The sequence below is a fragment of the Mesoplodon densirostris genome, chromosome 5 (genome assembly GCF_025265405.1).
Source record: "Mesoplodon densirostris isolate mMesDen1 chromosome 5, mMesDen1 primary haplotype, whole genome shotgun sequence".
NCBI lineage: Eukaryota > Metazoa > Chordata > Mammalia > Artiodactyla > Ziphiidae > Mesoplodon > Mesoplodon densirostris.
Window position 1 is genome coordinate 185,356 of NC_082665.1, and position 13,794 is coordinate 199,149.

Consider the following 13,794-nt stretch of genomic DNA (forward strand, 5'->3'; position numbering starts at 1 on the left):
CATAAAGGGCCAGGGTGTAGAGGGATGGAGCTGGAGGGGCAGTGCCTGTTCAGAGGGATGACCTTCTCCTCAGTTGCTCACCACCTCCTGCTAGGAACTTCCAGCCTGGTGGGCATCACGTGGCCCTCTCTGGACCAGTCGCCAGGGAGGGGAAATACACTGGTCCTGGCAGGAACGTCAGAGACCAGAAGTGGCCCCGAGTGGGCACCAGCTCTGCAGGGGGTCGTGGTGACTTGCTTCTCACTTTATATGTGCTTACCTGGACCATGTATGCTTGGTGAACTTTATGCAAATTATCAGTATGTCATTTTGATGTACAATCCTTTGTCTTGAAAATGTATGACTGTGCCTTCAACTTTTAACAGGTGGAACAGTTCTCACAGTTTCTATCTGTCTTCCAGGTTATAATCCTCAGTTTGGCGTGAATAAAATTCCATTTTTCTTCTTTTTTTAAAAAAATTTTTTAAATTTTATTATTTATTTATTTATTTATTTATTGCTGTGTTGGGTCTTCGTTTCTGTGCGAGGGCTTCCTCTAGTTGCGGCGAGCGGGGGCCACTCTTCATCGCAGTGCGCGGGCCTCTCACTGTCGCGGCCTCTCTTGTTGCGGAGCACAGGCTCCAGGCGCGCAGGCTCAGTAGTTGTGGCTCACGGGCCTAGTTGCTCTGTGGCATGTGGGATCTTCCCAGACCAGGGCTCGAACCCGTGTCCCCTGCATTGGCAGGCGGATTCTCAACCACTGCGCCACCAGGGAAGCTCTATTTTTCTTCTTGATTGCTAGTTGAATTTTTGTTGACACACGGACACGCCAGGGTGGGGAGCCTGGAGGGTGGACCACGCCTGTCTGGCTCAGCCCAGGGGCCAGCATAGCCTGTGCACGAAGGTCAGCCAGGGATGGGGAGGGGAGCTGGCTTGGGGCTGTGGCGCTGCGGTGGAAGGGCCTCTCCAGCGGCGGACGGGCCTCTCCAGCGGCGGACGCGCCTCTCCAGCTTTCACACCACCTCTCTGTGCCTCTGCTCATCACTGCTTTAGCCACAAGTTGAATAAGTCTCCGCTGGTACTTCCCTTGCCCCTGTTGACCCAAGAATCCCAAAGCAACAGTTCCCAGATGTCCACTGTGCTTCCAAAGCACACAGGAAAGAACCCCCGTGCCCCAGCCCCCAGGGAGCCTGCCTAGGGCAGCCGCTGAGTGTGCCCCCTGACCCCACATCCAGGGGATGCTCCTTTACCACAAGGAGGGAAGCTGCTCCTCAGCATATCTGCATAGCCATCTTTGGGGCTCCTGGGGGCTTCCTCTCACCTACTACCATGAGCTCCAGTTTGTAAAACGTCCCTCATCCTCCTCTGACCTGTCCTCAACTAGAGGCACTGTCCAGTTCCATGAATGGGTGGTGATGGTCCCACACGGCCCCTGGCAGGTGGCATCCCCAGGTGGGTAGGAGGGTGCCTGGGGCATGTGGTTGCGGGGATGACCTGTCTCAGGCATCACCAGGGAAAATCAGTTCACGACTTTAGCCAGGAGCAAAGACAATTCACTCAGGGCCTCAGAGACAGGACAAGGGGAACTCTGCCCCAGGTTGCCTTCCCCATGGTCCAGTTCAGCCTCACAGGACTTCCTGTGCTCTACTGGTTTATCAGTTTGATCCACAGTCGCCCAGAGAACTGTCCCTGAGAGAAGCATTGAGTGTCTCGGGGCGAGACCCTGAGGCCATGGCCAGGATCCCATCTGCTGGCCCTGCAGTGCCAAGTGCTGTCAAAGAGTCTGGGGCTGCTGGGGACCCATCCTTCACCCTCTGGACAGTGTGGACCACCCTGGCAGGCATGGCTGTCCCTGCCCGCAGTCCAGGCAACAACATCGCCAGACTTTCCTGCCACCAAAGGGAGGACTCCTCACCTCATGATCACAGAGGGAGGGGGGCTCGAGGTTTCAGGGCCCCCCAGCCCCGCACAGAGTCCAGCCATACCCCATCCTCGAGGCCTGCAGGGACCGCGATTCCTGACCCCTGGCCACGCTCCCTCCTTAGTCCTGGCCCTGCCCAGGGAACCAGGAGCAGTGACGTGGAGGTGGAGGTTGGGTAGGCCCTCCCGGCCTTCTCCAGCCCTGAGGTCAGTCCCAGGGGCCTCTGCCAGCTGGCTTTCACTCCCACCCACCATTTTAGACCTGATCCTCCCCAGCACCGGCCCTGCTTCCCTCCAGCTACAAAGGGAAGCGAGCTTTCCCCTGGGCCGGTGGGGGGCCCCACTCTGGGTTACTTCCTGGGGACAGCTGGTCTCCGCAGCATGACAGCCCCTTGAGCTCCATGGGCCTGTGAGCTGCTACCTGCAGGACCCCACCCTCGTCTCCAAGGCAAGGGGGGCCCTTCAGCCCTGGCCTGCCAGCCCCCAGCTGAGGCCCCAGTTTGACAACTCTTCCCGGAAAGTTCTGGGAAGGCTCACATCTCTGCCCCATGAGGTTTGTTTGCTGTTGTTTCAGGGATTTTATTTTTATTTACTTTGTTTTATTTACCTTGTTTGAATTCACCAGTTCAAATTTATTACATTTATTCAAATTCAATGAAAAATAAGGCTGTTTTGACAAACACCAAAGATTATAATCAAAATTAAAATCAGGGGCTCAGACAACAATTGTCTCATATGAGCCTCAGCAGCCAACTTACATGGTTCATAGTACCAAGATTTTCTTGAGCAGGACATTTAAATTTAGGGATCCATCCCTCTCTGGCCCAGGAAACTTGGGTTCTTGTAACTGCAGATGATGGAGACCTCTGGGCATCAGGAGACAGATCGGAGGACAGTGGCTCTCACCCTTCACCTCAACCAGCTGGAGCTTGGACATGGCCTGGGCAGCCCCTGTGCTGGCAGCTGGGTGGCCTTTGGGCCAGGCAGCCGTGGACAGGGGGTGCCCAGTCCCTCATCCTGAAGCAAAGAGAGGGTCCTGCACCCCTTTAATTATGACACTCATGGCATGTCTGCTAGCCGTTGGCAGAGTAAGACCCTTTCACAACCTCCTCTCACTGCATTTGTGGAGGAAAGGACTGGCCTCTTGCAAAGGAGGGCGTGCGAAAAAGACACGCTATTCAAGCACATTGGCAGGAGGCCAAGCAGGGAGGTTCGGCCTCTCGGCTGAGACTGGCAACCTCCTCAAGGACAGAGCCTGACCCCAGCACCATTCACTTATCATGCAGGTCCCTGGAGTAGCTCGCACACAGAGGAGGCCACTCCCGAAATGTTCCCCTCTGTGCTGAGTTGGGTGCGGACACTGGGTCATGTGGGCCCCACAGAGCCCTGAACACAAAACTCCCCTGGGAGCTTGTTAAATATCCCAGGCACCACGCCTCCCAGATCTGGGATGTGACCTTGTATGGCTGTGGGACTGTTTTAATAAGAACTCAGGTGATTCTCATCCTCAGGGAAGTTAGGAAACACCAGGTTAGCAAGGCAGCACTGTGTGCCTGGGTGATCCTTCTGGAGAAATTGTGTCTGCCCGCCCTGTATAGCAGGCCTCACTCAAGATTGAACTGTGTATGAGGCAGAGGGTAGGAAGGAGCAGTGACACCCCAGTCCCTGGCCAGTCTCACTGCAGTTGGCCCCTCTGGACTGCAGAGTTCTCGTTCGGGAACGGGTGTTGGCTGGTGTGTAGACGTACCCTAGGGTACCCCCTTCCCCTTCTCCTGGTTCTTTTTTAAAAATTATTATTATTATTTTTGGTGTTATGCGGGCCTCTCACTGTTGTGGCCTCTCCCGTTGCGGAGCACAGGCTCCGGACACGCAGGCTCAGCGGCCATGGCTCATGGGCCCAGCCCCTCCGCGGCATGTGGGATCTTCCCGGACCGGGGCACGAACCCATGTCCCCTGCATTGGCAGGCGGACTCTCAACCACTGCGCCACCAGGGAAGCCCTCTCCTGGTTCTTATGCCTTGTGTGATCCTCCCATGTTCCTGATCATAGGGGAAAGCATTCAGTCTTTCGTCATCAAGTACGATGTTAGCTGTGGGATTTCTGTAATGTCCTTTATCAGGTTAAGTAAATTCCCTTCTATTCCTAGGGTGCTGAATTTTGTCAAATGCTTTTTCTTCTGCATTTATTGAGGATGATCATGTGGTTTTTGTTTTTATTCTATTGATATGGTATATTACCTTAATTGCCTCTCAGTTTAAACCAACCTTGCATTCCTGGGGTAAATCCAACTTGGTCATGGTGTATGATTCTTTTTGTATGTTGATGGATTTGGTTTGCTAGTATTTTGTTGAGGATTTTTGTGTTCATATTCATTAGAGATATTGCTCTGTAGTTTTCTATTCTTGTTAATGTCATTGTCTGGTTTTGGTATCAGGTACTATTGGCCTCATTATATGAATGTTCTCGCTTCTATTTTTAGGAAGGGCTTGTGACGAACTGGTATTAATTTGTCCTTAAATGTTTGGTAGAATTCAGTGGTGAAACCACCTGGGTGGGGAGTATTTTGGGTTTTTTTTTGTTTTTTTAAAATTACCTATTCAATATCTTCACTTGCTATAGGTCTATTCAGATTGTTAGTTTCTTCTTGAGTCAAGTTCTATAGGTTTATGTCTTTCTAGGAATTTGTCCATTTCATCTGTTATCTATCTAATTTGTTGGCATACAATTATTTATAGTATTCCTTCATAATTTTTTAAAAAATTTCTGTAAGGTCAATAGTAATGTCCTTTCTTTTATTCTGATTCTAGTAAGTTGAGTCTTCTCTTTTTTCTTGGTCAACCTAGCTAAAGGTTTGTCAATTTTGTTGATATTTCCAAAGAACTTGTTTTTGTTTCATTGATTTTCTCTATTATTTTTCCCTTATCTAGTTCATTAATTTCCACTTTCTTTTATTACTTTCTTTCTTCTGCTTGCTTTAGGTTTATTTGCTCTTTTTCCAGTGTCTTTTGATGGAAACTTACGTTATTGAGATCTTTCTTCTTTCTTAATATAGGCATTTACAGCTATAAGTTTACCTCCAAGCACTGCTTTAGCTACATGCCATTCTTCATTTTTATTCATTTCAAAATTTTCTGATTTCCCTTTTGATTTCTTCTTTGATTCATTGTTTATTTAGGAAGGTGTTGTTCAATTTCTACATATTTCTCAGCTTCTCAGAAGTTTTTGTTGATTCTTAATTTAATTCCATTGTGGCTGAAGAACATACTATGTATTACATTTATCTTTTTGGAATTTATTGAGGTTTGTTTTATGGCCTAGCATACAACCTAGCCTAGAGAATATTCCATGTGTACTTAGGAAGAATGTATATTCTGCTGTTCTTTTTTTTTTTTTTTAAAGCTTTGTATATGCATTTTATCTTTTGAACCAGAACCTATTACATCTTTTTTCTAAATTAATTTATTTATTTTTGGCTGTGTTGGGCTTTTGTTGCCGCACGCAGGCTTTCTCTAGTTGAGGCAAGTGGGGGCTACTCTTAGTTGTAGTGCGCGGGCTTCTCATTGTGGTGGCTTCCTTTGTTGTGGAGCATGGGTTCTAGGCGCAAAGGCTTCGGTAGTTGTGGCATGCGGGCTCAGAAGTTGTGGCTTGTGGGCTCTAGAGCGCAGGCTCAGTAGTTGTGGCACACAGGCTTACTTGCTCCGCGGCATGTGGGATCTTCCCAGACCAGGGCTCGAACCTGTGTCCCCTGCATGGGCAGGCAGATTCTTAACCACTGCACCACCAGGGAAGTCCCTTCTGCTGTTCTTGGGTAGTGTTTTACAGATGTCTTTTAAGTCTAGTTGGTTTATAGTGTTGTTCAAGTCCTCCATTACCTTGTTGATGTTCTGCCTAGTTATTCTATCCATTATAGAAAATGGTGTATTGATGTCTCCAACTATCATCCTTTGTTTTCTATCAGTTTTTGCTCCATATATTTCAGTGCTCTATTGTTAGGTGCATACATATTTATAATTATTAGGTCTAATGGGTTGGTCCTTTTATCATTATAAAATGTCCCTTTTTATCTCTTCTAGTAAATATTTTTGTTTTAAAGTGTATTTTATCTAATACTAGTAAAGCCATTACAGCTTTCTCATGGTTGCTATCTGCATGAAATATCTTTTTCCATTGTTTTACTTTCAATCTATTTGTATCTTTGAATCTAAAACATGTCTCTTGTTAGTAACATATAGTAGGGTAATACAAAGTCTGAAAAATCTGCCCTTTGAATGAATTGTTTAACCCACATTTACTGTTATTATTGATATAGTTGGATTTACCTCTGCCACTGTACTTTTTGTTTTCTGTATGTCTCGTGTCTTTTTTTTTTTCTTTCTTTTTTTGCCTCTAATCCTCCTCCTCTACCACTTTCTTTGGCATTAACTAACTATTTTCTAATAAAGCATTTGAATTTCTTGATTGATATTTTCACTATTTTTTTTAGTGGTACGCATCCTAACTTATCAGAATCAGCTTCAGATTTATACTAGCTTACTTCCAGTGAGATAGAGAAACATTGTTCCTACATATCTCTATTCCATTTTCCTCCTTTTTATGATTTTTAAATATATATTGCATCTATTAATGTTACAAACCCAACAGTACATTGTTATAATTATTACTTTACCATCTGAAAAGTAGCCCAATACAGCTTTGCTCCCACCAACTCCTTTTGTACTGTTACTGGCAAAAATATTACACATACATTTTATTTCTATAAGACCAAGATTACATTATAATCATATTATTCTATACAATTGATTTTTAAATCAGTTAAGGAGAAAATATTATGCATTTATATCATCTTATAATTACCTTTATCTTTACCAGTGTTCTTTGTTTTTTCATGTGAATTCAAGTTACCATTTGGGGTCACTTGCTTTTAGCCCAAAGGACTTTCTTTAGTATTATTGGTAATGCAAGTTGGCTAGCAACAAATTCAATCGGTTTTTGTATATCTGGGAATGTTTTTCTTTGGCCTCCACTTTTGAAAGATACAATTCTTGGTTGATAGTTTTTTTCTTTCAGCTCTTTGAATATGTTATCCCACTGTCTTCTGGCCTCCATTATTGCTGCTGAGAATTCAGCTATCAGTCTTATTGGGGTTCCCTAGTAAGTGAAAATAGTTTCTCTTGCTGATTTCAAGATTTCCCCTTTTGTGTTTCGGTATTTTTACCATATGTCTGTGCATCTTTTTGTGTATATCCTACTCGGAGTTTCTTGAGCTCCCTGATGTGTAGGTTTTCAATATATCTGGGGAGTTCTCAGCCATTATTTCTTTGAACTTTTTTCTGCTCTTTTCTCTCTCTCTCTTCCCCTTCTGGTACTCCCATTACACATATTGTTGGTGAGCTTAGTGGTGTTCCACATGTCTCTGAGACTATGTTCATTTTTCTTCATTCTTTTGTCCCCCTCTGTTCTTTGGATTGCATAATATTTATCAATCTACTCTCAAGTTTGCTAATTCTTTCTTCTTCCAATTCGAAACTACTGTTGAGCCCCTCTAGTGAATTTTTCATTTCAGTGATTGTACTTTCCCAACTCCAGAAATTTCTCTTTGGTTTACATTTATATAAATGATATCTGTATTTATACATTTATATGATACCTATATTATTTACATTATATAAAACATTATACATTATATTTAACATTTTATTTTAATCTCTTTATGGGTATTCTTTATTTGATGTGACACTGCCATCATACCTTTACTTCTTTAATCATGGTTTCCTTTAGTTCTGTGACATATTTGGCTACTTTCAAGTCTTTGTTAAATCTGACATCTGGTTAATCTCACAGGCATTATCTGTCGCCGTCCTTTTTTCCTAGTGTATAAGTCATACTTTTCTGTTTCTTTACCTGTTGTAACGAGGCGGCGGGGGGAACTGGGCATTTTAGATAATACATTGTAGCAACTCCTGGTTCTTGCCACTCCCTCCTCCCTCCAGGCCTTTATTTAATGACTGGCTGGATTACTTCAGTGAAATCTCTTCCCCTCTGCCCCTGCAGAATCTTCTGCTATTGTCCCTCAAGGAGGTGCAGCCTTGGGCAGGCTTAGTCACCCTGGGGTGAGGGTGCTTTTGGCAGGTCTCTCCAGTCCCTATCCCTGATCATACCCAGCTGTGAAGTTCCACCGACTGCCAGCTGACTGCTCTATCATTTCAGCAGTGCTCAGGGGGCATAAATTGCTCTATAGCCAAATGTGATCCAATTCAGGATTTATTGAAGAAATCGTTCCCAAAGTCAGTGTTTGAGATTTGTTCTAACCCCAGGAGGGCTCTTCCTAGCTGTCTCTTTTCCTGGTTCTTCTGCAAACTACTTGGCCTACAAGTTATCTTGTATCTTCATTGAATCTATGAACTTCCTAATTGCCTTTCACCACACTTGTACTGCTTTTGAGAGTGTCCTTAGGATTGAAGTTCTCCATGCTCTGGTGCAAATGAAGTCAGTTCCTTTAGGAAGAGATGGGGAGATACCTGTTTTATAGCTTGCTTCTCCCCCCAGGCAAAATCTCCAAGCCAGGGTTCTGGGTCTAGGAGTGAGGACAGTGGCCCACGTCTCTCTGAGTGACACTCCTGCTTCAGGGGCTGAGCACTCAGTGGAGTTGGGGGCAGTGGCCTAAGGTCCTCCCCACTTGCCTCTCCTGGTATGGAACCATCATCTGAAGAGCTGGGAAGGGCACCCAGGGCCCTGTACACTCAGAGGCACTTTACCCAAGGTAGAGGCTCCATTCCAGGAGCAGAGGCTGGATGGAAGAAGAGATCTCTCATCTCTCACTTGCACTCACCCAGAACTTAGCTGCATCAACAGGTAACTGGGGGCAGGAGCCTGTGTTCTTGGCTGTGCCTGTTTGGAGTGGAATTTCTGCTTGGCTCAGCTGGGAGGTGGGAAGGAAGGAGCAGTCTTGGTTCAAATAACAGACTCTTGCTTTAATTAATGAACTTTCATGTATAGACATTTCTTCATTTGTTGTATGCACTTAGGACTATTTCCAAAGGCTTAAAAGTTAAAAAAAAAAAATTTTCACCCATTTTGCTGGCAAGCATGTCTATGGAACTTCTCAGGCCATCATGCCAGAAGTTCACCTTCTTTCTTTATCTTCTCATGTAAAGTAAATGCTAAGCACTGCTTGTCTTTGAACTTGTGCTCCACTCCATCAGAGCACAACAGCCTCCAGACAGCCTCCATCCTGCTGCTTCCACCTGGAGCCCTGCAGCACCTGGGTGCACACACCTGCAAATCCAGCTCACTGCTGCTGGGAGTGGTGACAGGTGACAATGCCTCTGTGCTCCCTTTTCCCCTCAAAGCTTCATCTGGCCCCTTGTGGCCCTTCTTCAACTTCGGGCTTGTGGCATCTGTAATGAACATTCATGATATCTGGGCTTTTCAGTCAATTTCAGAGCCTGGGAGTAAGTGGGCCATACTCGGTTGGCACTTAAAACTAAGAAAACACATCTCACTTTCTCACTTTGCACTGCCCCTGGCAAACTTTACTTCCAAACCATCTCATGGCCTCATGTAAAAAGGTTTCCCCATTGAACCCCAAAAGGCAGAGCTAGATGCAGGGAGACCAGGGGGAGGATCAGGGTGAGGAAGGGAGTGAGCTTACCTGGGGTGGGGCTCAGACCGCCCACAGCAGGGAGGGTGACCCAGCCGCCTGCACGGACAATTTAAAGACTATTCCTCTTGAACACAAGAAGGTTTGAAATTTTGCATGTAGTTACCTATTAAAAGAATTCTTCAGGACTTCCCTGGCGGTCCAGTGGTTAAGACTCTGTGCTTCCAATGCAGGGGGTGCGGGTTTGATCCCTCGTTGGGGAACTAAGATCCCACATGCCACGGCACAGCCAAAAAACCAGAACAAAACAAAACAAACAAAAAAGAATTCTTCATTACTGAAACTGAGTATCATACGAAAGACGATGAATGCTATACAGGGTGTTATAACACTATTACTGCATCCAGTTTAAAGAGAAAGTGTTTCTTCCTTAAGCCATTAAGACCCAGAACTTATGCAAATTGATCTCAGATAGAAAGAGAATGCTGCTCTCTCTTCTTCTGGCACGCAGCAAGTAGCACGCGCACGATTCGTGGACAATATACGCCATCAGTGAGACAGAGGCCCTGGTGGGAAGGCCTAGGGCAGACTGGCAGGAAGCGGGCAAACACAGGATGTAAAGCTAATTATTAGAGAAATGCAAATCAAAACTACAATGAGGTATCACCTCACAACGGTCAGAGTCTGTCATAGAGTGAAGTAAGTCAGAAAAACAAATACTGTATGCTAACACGTATATATGGAATAAAAAAAAAATGGTACTGATGAACTTAGTTGCACGGCAGGAATAAAGAGGTAGACGTAGAGCATGGACTTGAGGACATGGGGTGGGAGGGTGAAGCTGGGGCGAAGTGAGAGTACCATCGATACATGTATACACTACTGAACGTGAAATCGTTGGCTGGTGGGAAGCAGCAGCATAGCACAGGGAGATCAGCTCAGTGCTTTGTGATGACCTAGAGGGGTGGGATAGGGAGGGGGGGAGGGAGGCTCAAGAGGGAGGGGATATGGGGACATGTGTATGCATACAGCTGATTCACTTTGTTGTTCAACAGAAACTAACATGGTATTGTGAAGCAATTATACTCCAATAAAGATTAAAAAAAAACCCTTGAGGGACTTCCGTTTTGGTCCGGTGGTTAAGAATCCACCTTCCAATGCAGGGGACACAGGTTCGATCCCTGGTCGGGGAACTAAGATCCCACATGCCGCGGAGCAATTAAGCCTGCACACCGCAACTACTGAGCACGCATGCTCTGGAGCCCACACCACAACTAGAGAGCCACGCGCGGCACAGTTACTGAGCCTGCGTGCTCTGGAGCCTGTGCGCCACAACTAGAGAGAAGCCCGTGTGCCGCAACTAAGACCCGATGCAGCCAAATAAATAAAAATTTAAAAAGAATTTTAAAAAACCCCTGCCAAATAGAACGCATCAAATGAGAAATTAAAATGACCACAAACACATGAAAACATACTCAGCATCACTAGACATGATACTTACTTGACTATCAAATTGACAAGGACTTATTTATTTATTGCCGGTGCTCTCAGGCTGCCAGGAAAATGCTTCTCCCATGCTGCCTTGTGCGCTTCCGAGGGCAGGGGTGTTCAAAGCTTCACACCTGGCACGAACTCTATCTGTAGGAACTGAGCCCAAGGCAGGTCTTGCGTGTGAACACACACCCACGAGGAGGTTCATGGCAGCATGGCTGAAATGACGCTGACACAGAGCAAGTGAATACAAGTTGCATGCAGTCGAGCCCCCCCTCCCATATGACACAGTCATTAAAACATTTATTAGAATATATGTAACAGATTAAAAGTCGAATTTATTAACTACAAAAGCTGATTATAAAATTATAATGATCGATCCTAATTTTGTAAAAGTGTTTTAAAGGAAAAAATTAATCCTTGAAAGGATTTACATCAAATACTAATGCTGTCATTACCGTGAGGTAGGATTATGGGAGATTTAAATTTTCTTCTTTATACTTTAATGTGCTTTGTAGATTTTATGCTGTAGCATAAATGCTTTTATATTCAGGAAAGAATGCATAATAAAATACATCGTATTTGGGGTAATTTTAAAAACCTTTTCACACATTTCAAAATGCAGAATTATAAACAGTCAATAACTTTGTTAACATAATGATATAAAAATTTGTGTGATATACAGAATTCCCAGAGAGTAATTTTAAAACATTTTAATGCTTCTTAAAATCTTAATTTACAAGACACCTTGTCTTACTGCCACCGACCTTTCAATACAAAAATTTTACAATATTTGTTTGCTATAAAACTACAACATACAAGGCTGGGTAGTTCTTCCCCTGCTGGCCATTCTGTTATAAGGGATGTCCATTAGTCAACTACTAGGACCTCTGTATGTCAAACAATAAATTACACAGATTATGTACATAATTACAAGAGGATTATTCAAACTCCAGTATGTTGTTACACACCACACTGCAGGCCAACGCCTCGGGCCAACAGCTACTGAGCGCAAGCTACTTGTAGCCAAATACGAGACACACGTGAGAGTTGGCCCAGTTAGCCAGGCCTTTTTGGTGGAGAATTTAAAATGGTAGAGAATTAATAACAACTTTGTTAGGCACTGATCCAGGCTAATTCCAGAAAAGCCTGGTCGTTCTAGGAAGCACGCACGATTCATAAACTTTCCCACCCTCAGTCCCCGACAACTGGTCACATACTCTTCATTAGTGATACAAAAATACTCTGTCTTAGATTCGAGCTTCTCTTCAAATTCTTAGAAGTAACTAAAGGATATCACGTTTTCTTCTTTGATTTAGACTTACGATAATATTATACCACTCAGTCTGGTCAAGTGAGAATAAAATAACTGAACATGATTTGGCCAAATTTTACAGGCACACAACTCAAAATGCAACAGCAAGGGGCAAGGCTCTCCTGGGCTGGGCCTCTCGGAGGAACTGCTGGTGCTCGGCAGACATCACCGAGAGGACGGAAACCTCACCCCACCGGGGCTTCCACATCTGTTGACGTGGAATAAAAATAATAATTCAGTACACTTCCGTGCAGTGAGAAGAGCTTATACTGTGGTTATGGAAACAAGCACTTCAGTTGAAGAGCAAGAAGTCAGAAACTTAGAAAGTGGTTTAAAACTCAATGCTGGTTTATCTTTCCGAAACACAGCACCTCACCTGACGGCCCCAGATGGCCCCTGTCGAGCGTTAGTGATCACACAGGCAGACAGTCGTGCACACCTGTTTCAAGAGAGGAAGCGTGTGTGTCCAGTGCCTGGTCTGGGGCCCAAAGGTGGACAGGGCGGCCAGGCCAGGCTCACTCCTGTCCACCAGCCTTTCTGGGATCCGCGCTTTCCTGTAAATCAGAATCGAAGCAGCTATACTTGGGCCTCAAATTCCTCCTAGCATAAATTCTATATATGAACTCGTCATTTGAAGTGGGAAAAAACATTTGAATTTTTAAAATCGAGAACTGTATTTTCAGCCTAAAAAAGTGCAAACTCACACCTGCAGCTCCCGCAGCACCCACACCAGGCCTCTTTCCCAGTCACCCCATCTGTTAAATTAGTGACATTCATGGTTCTGTAAATGTCCTTGATAATTAAAAGATTTCTTTGAATAACTCAGGAAGTGGTTTTTAAAATGAGATGGACCTGTACGAGCGTAGGAGGCGGGGCATCGCGCTCCCAGAGCCTGGGGTCCTCTCCCTGGGGGCGGCAGATGATGCTGTGTTTTCACACGTCCCAGCACCTCCGACACGTCCCGAGGTCCCTCAGGGCCAGGGTGTGAGCTGTGCTCACATGTTGTAGGCGACGTAGATGGGGTCCAGCTGGTCGGCCAGGAAGCCATCACGCAGGTGCATGCGCTGCTTCTCCCCGCGGGAGTTGATGGGGATGACACCTGGGTCCACGATGACCACCACGCCCACCACCAGGTGATGCTCCTCCAGCACCACGTTCGTCACCAGGGCCACCAGGTCCAGTGCATCCTGTTCCAGTCCATCCAGCTCAACCACCACCACCAGCAGGTTGGTCCAGGTGAACACGGCACTGCAGGGAGAAGGCGGACGATGTCACACGGGGCCAGGCACAGGCTTTGGGGGCTGGGAAAGGGCGTCAGAAAGAGACCAGTGAAAAAAACCAAAGTAGCTTCACGGACGTCACCCTCCTGCTCAAGGTCAGTTACAATTCAAAGGCTAAGTTAAGTGTGTTTTACAGGAGTATCTATTCTAATTAAAGTTCTCGCTAAGAATCAAGAATATGTGATGTCGAAAGCTGTGCCTTTCCCAAG

The 13,794-nt window shown here is 45.5% G+C and overlaps 1 protein-coding gene across 12 annotated transcripts in view; it reads right to left on the reverse strand.

Annotated features, from left to right (window-relative positions):
- Positions 1 to 11,442: 11,442 nt before the first annotated feature.
- Positions 11,443 to 13,794, reverse strand: part of DIP2A (disco interacting protein 2 homolog A) — a 92,822-nt gene continuing 90,470 nt past the window's right edge. For 11 of the 12 annotated variants that reach the window (XM_060100296.1, XM_060100291.1, XM_060100289.1 and 8 more), the window contains one exon: positions 11,443 to 13,553. In XM_060100296.1, coding sequence (XP_059956279.1) covers positions 13,301 to 13,553 — 253 coding nt within the window. In that variant the 3' untranslated portion in view covers positions 11,443 to 13,300. Of the gene's footprint in view, positions 13,607 to 13,794 lie in introns of all 12 variants that reach the window. The other variant, XM_060100290.1, reaches the window with a different exon arrangement.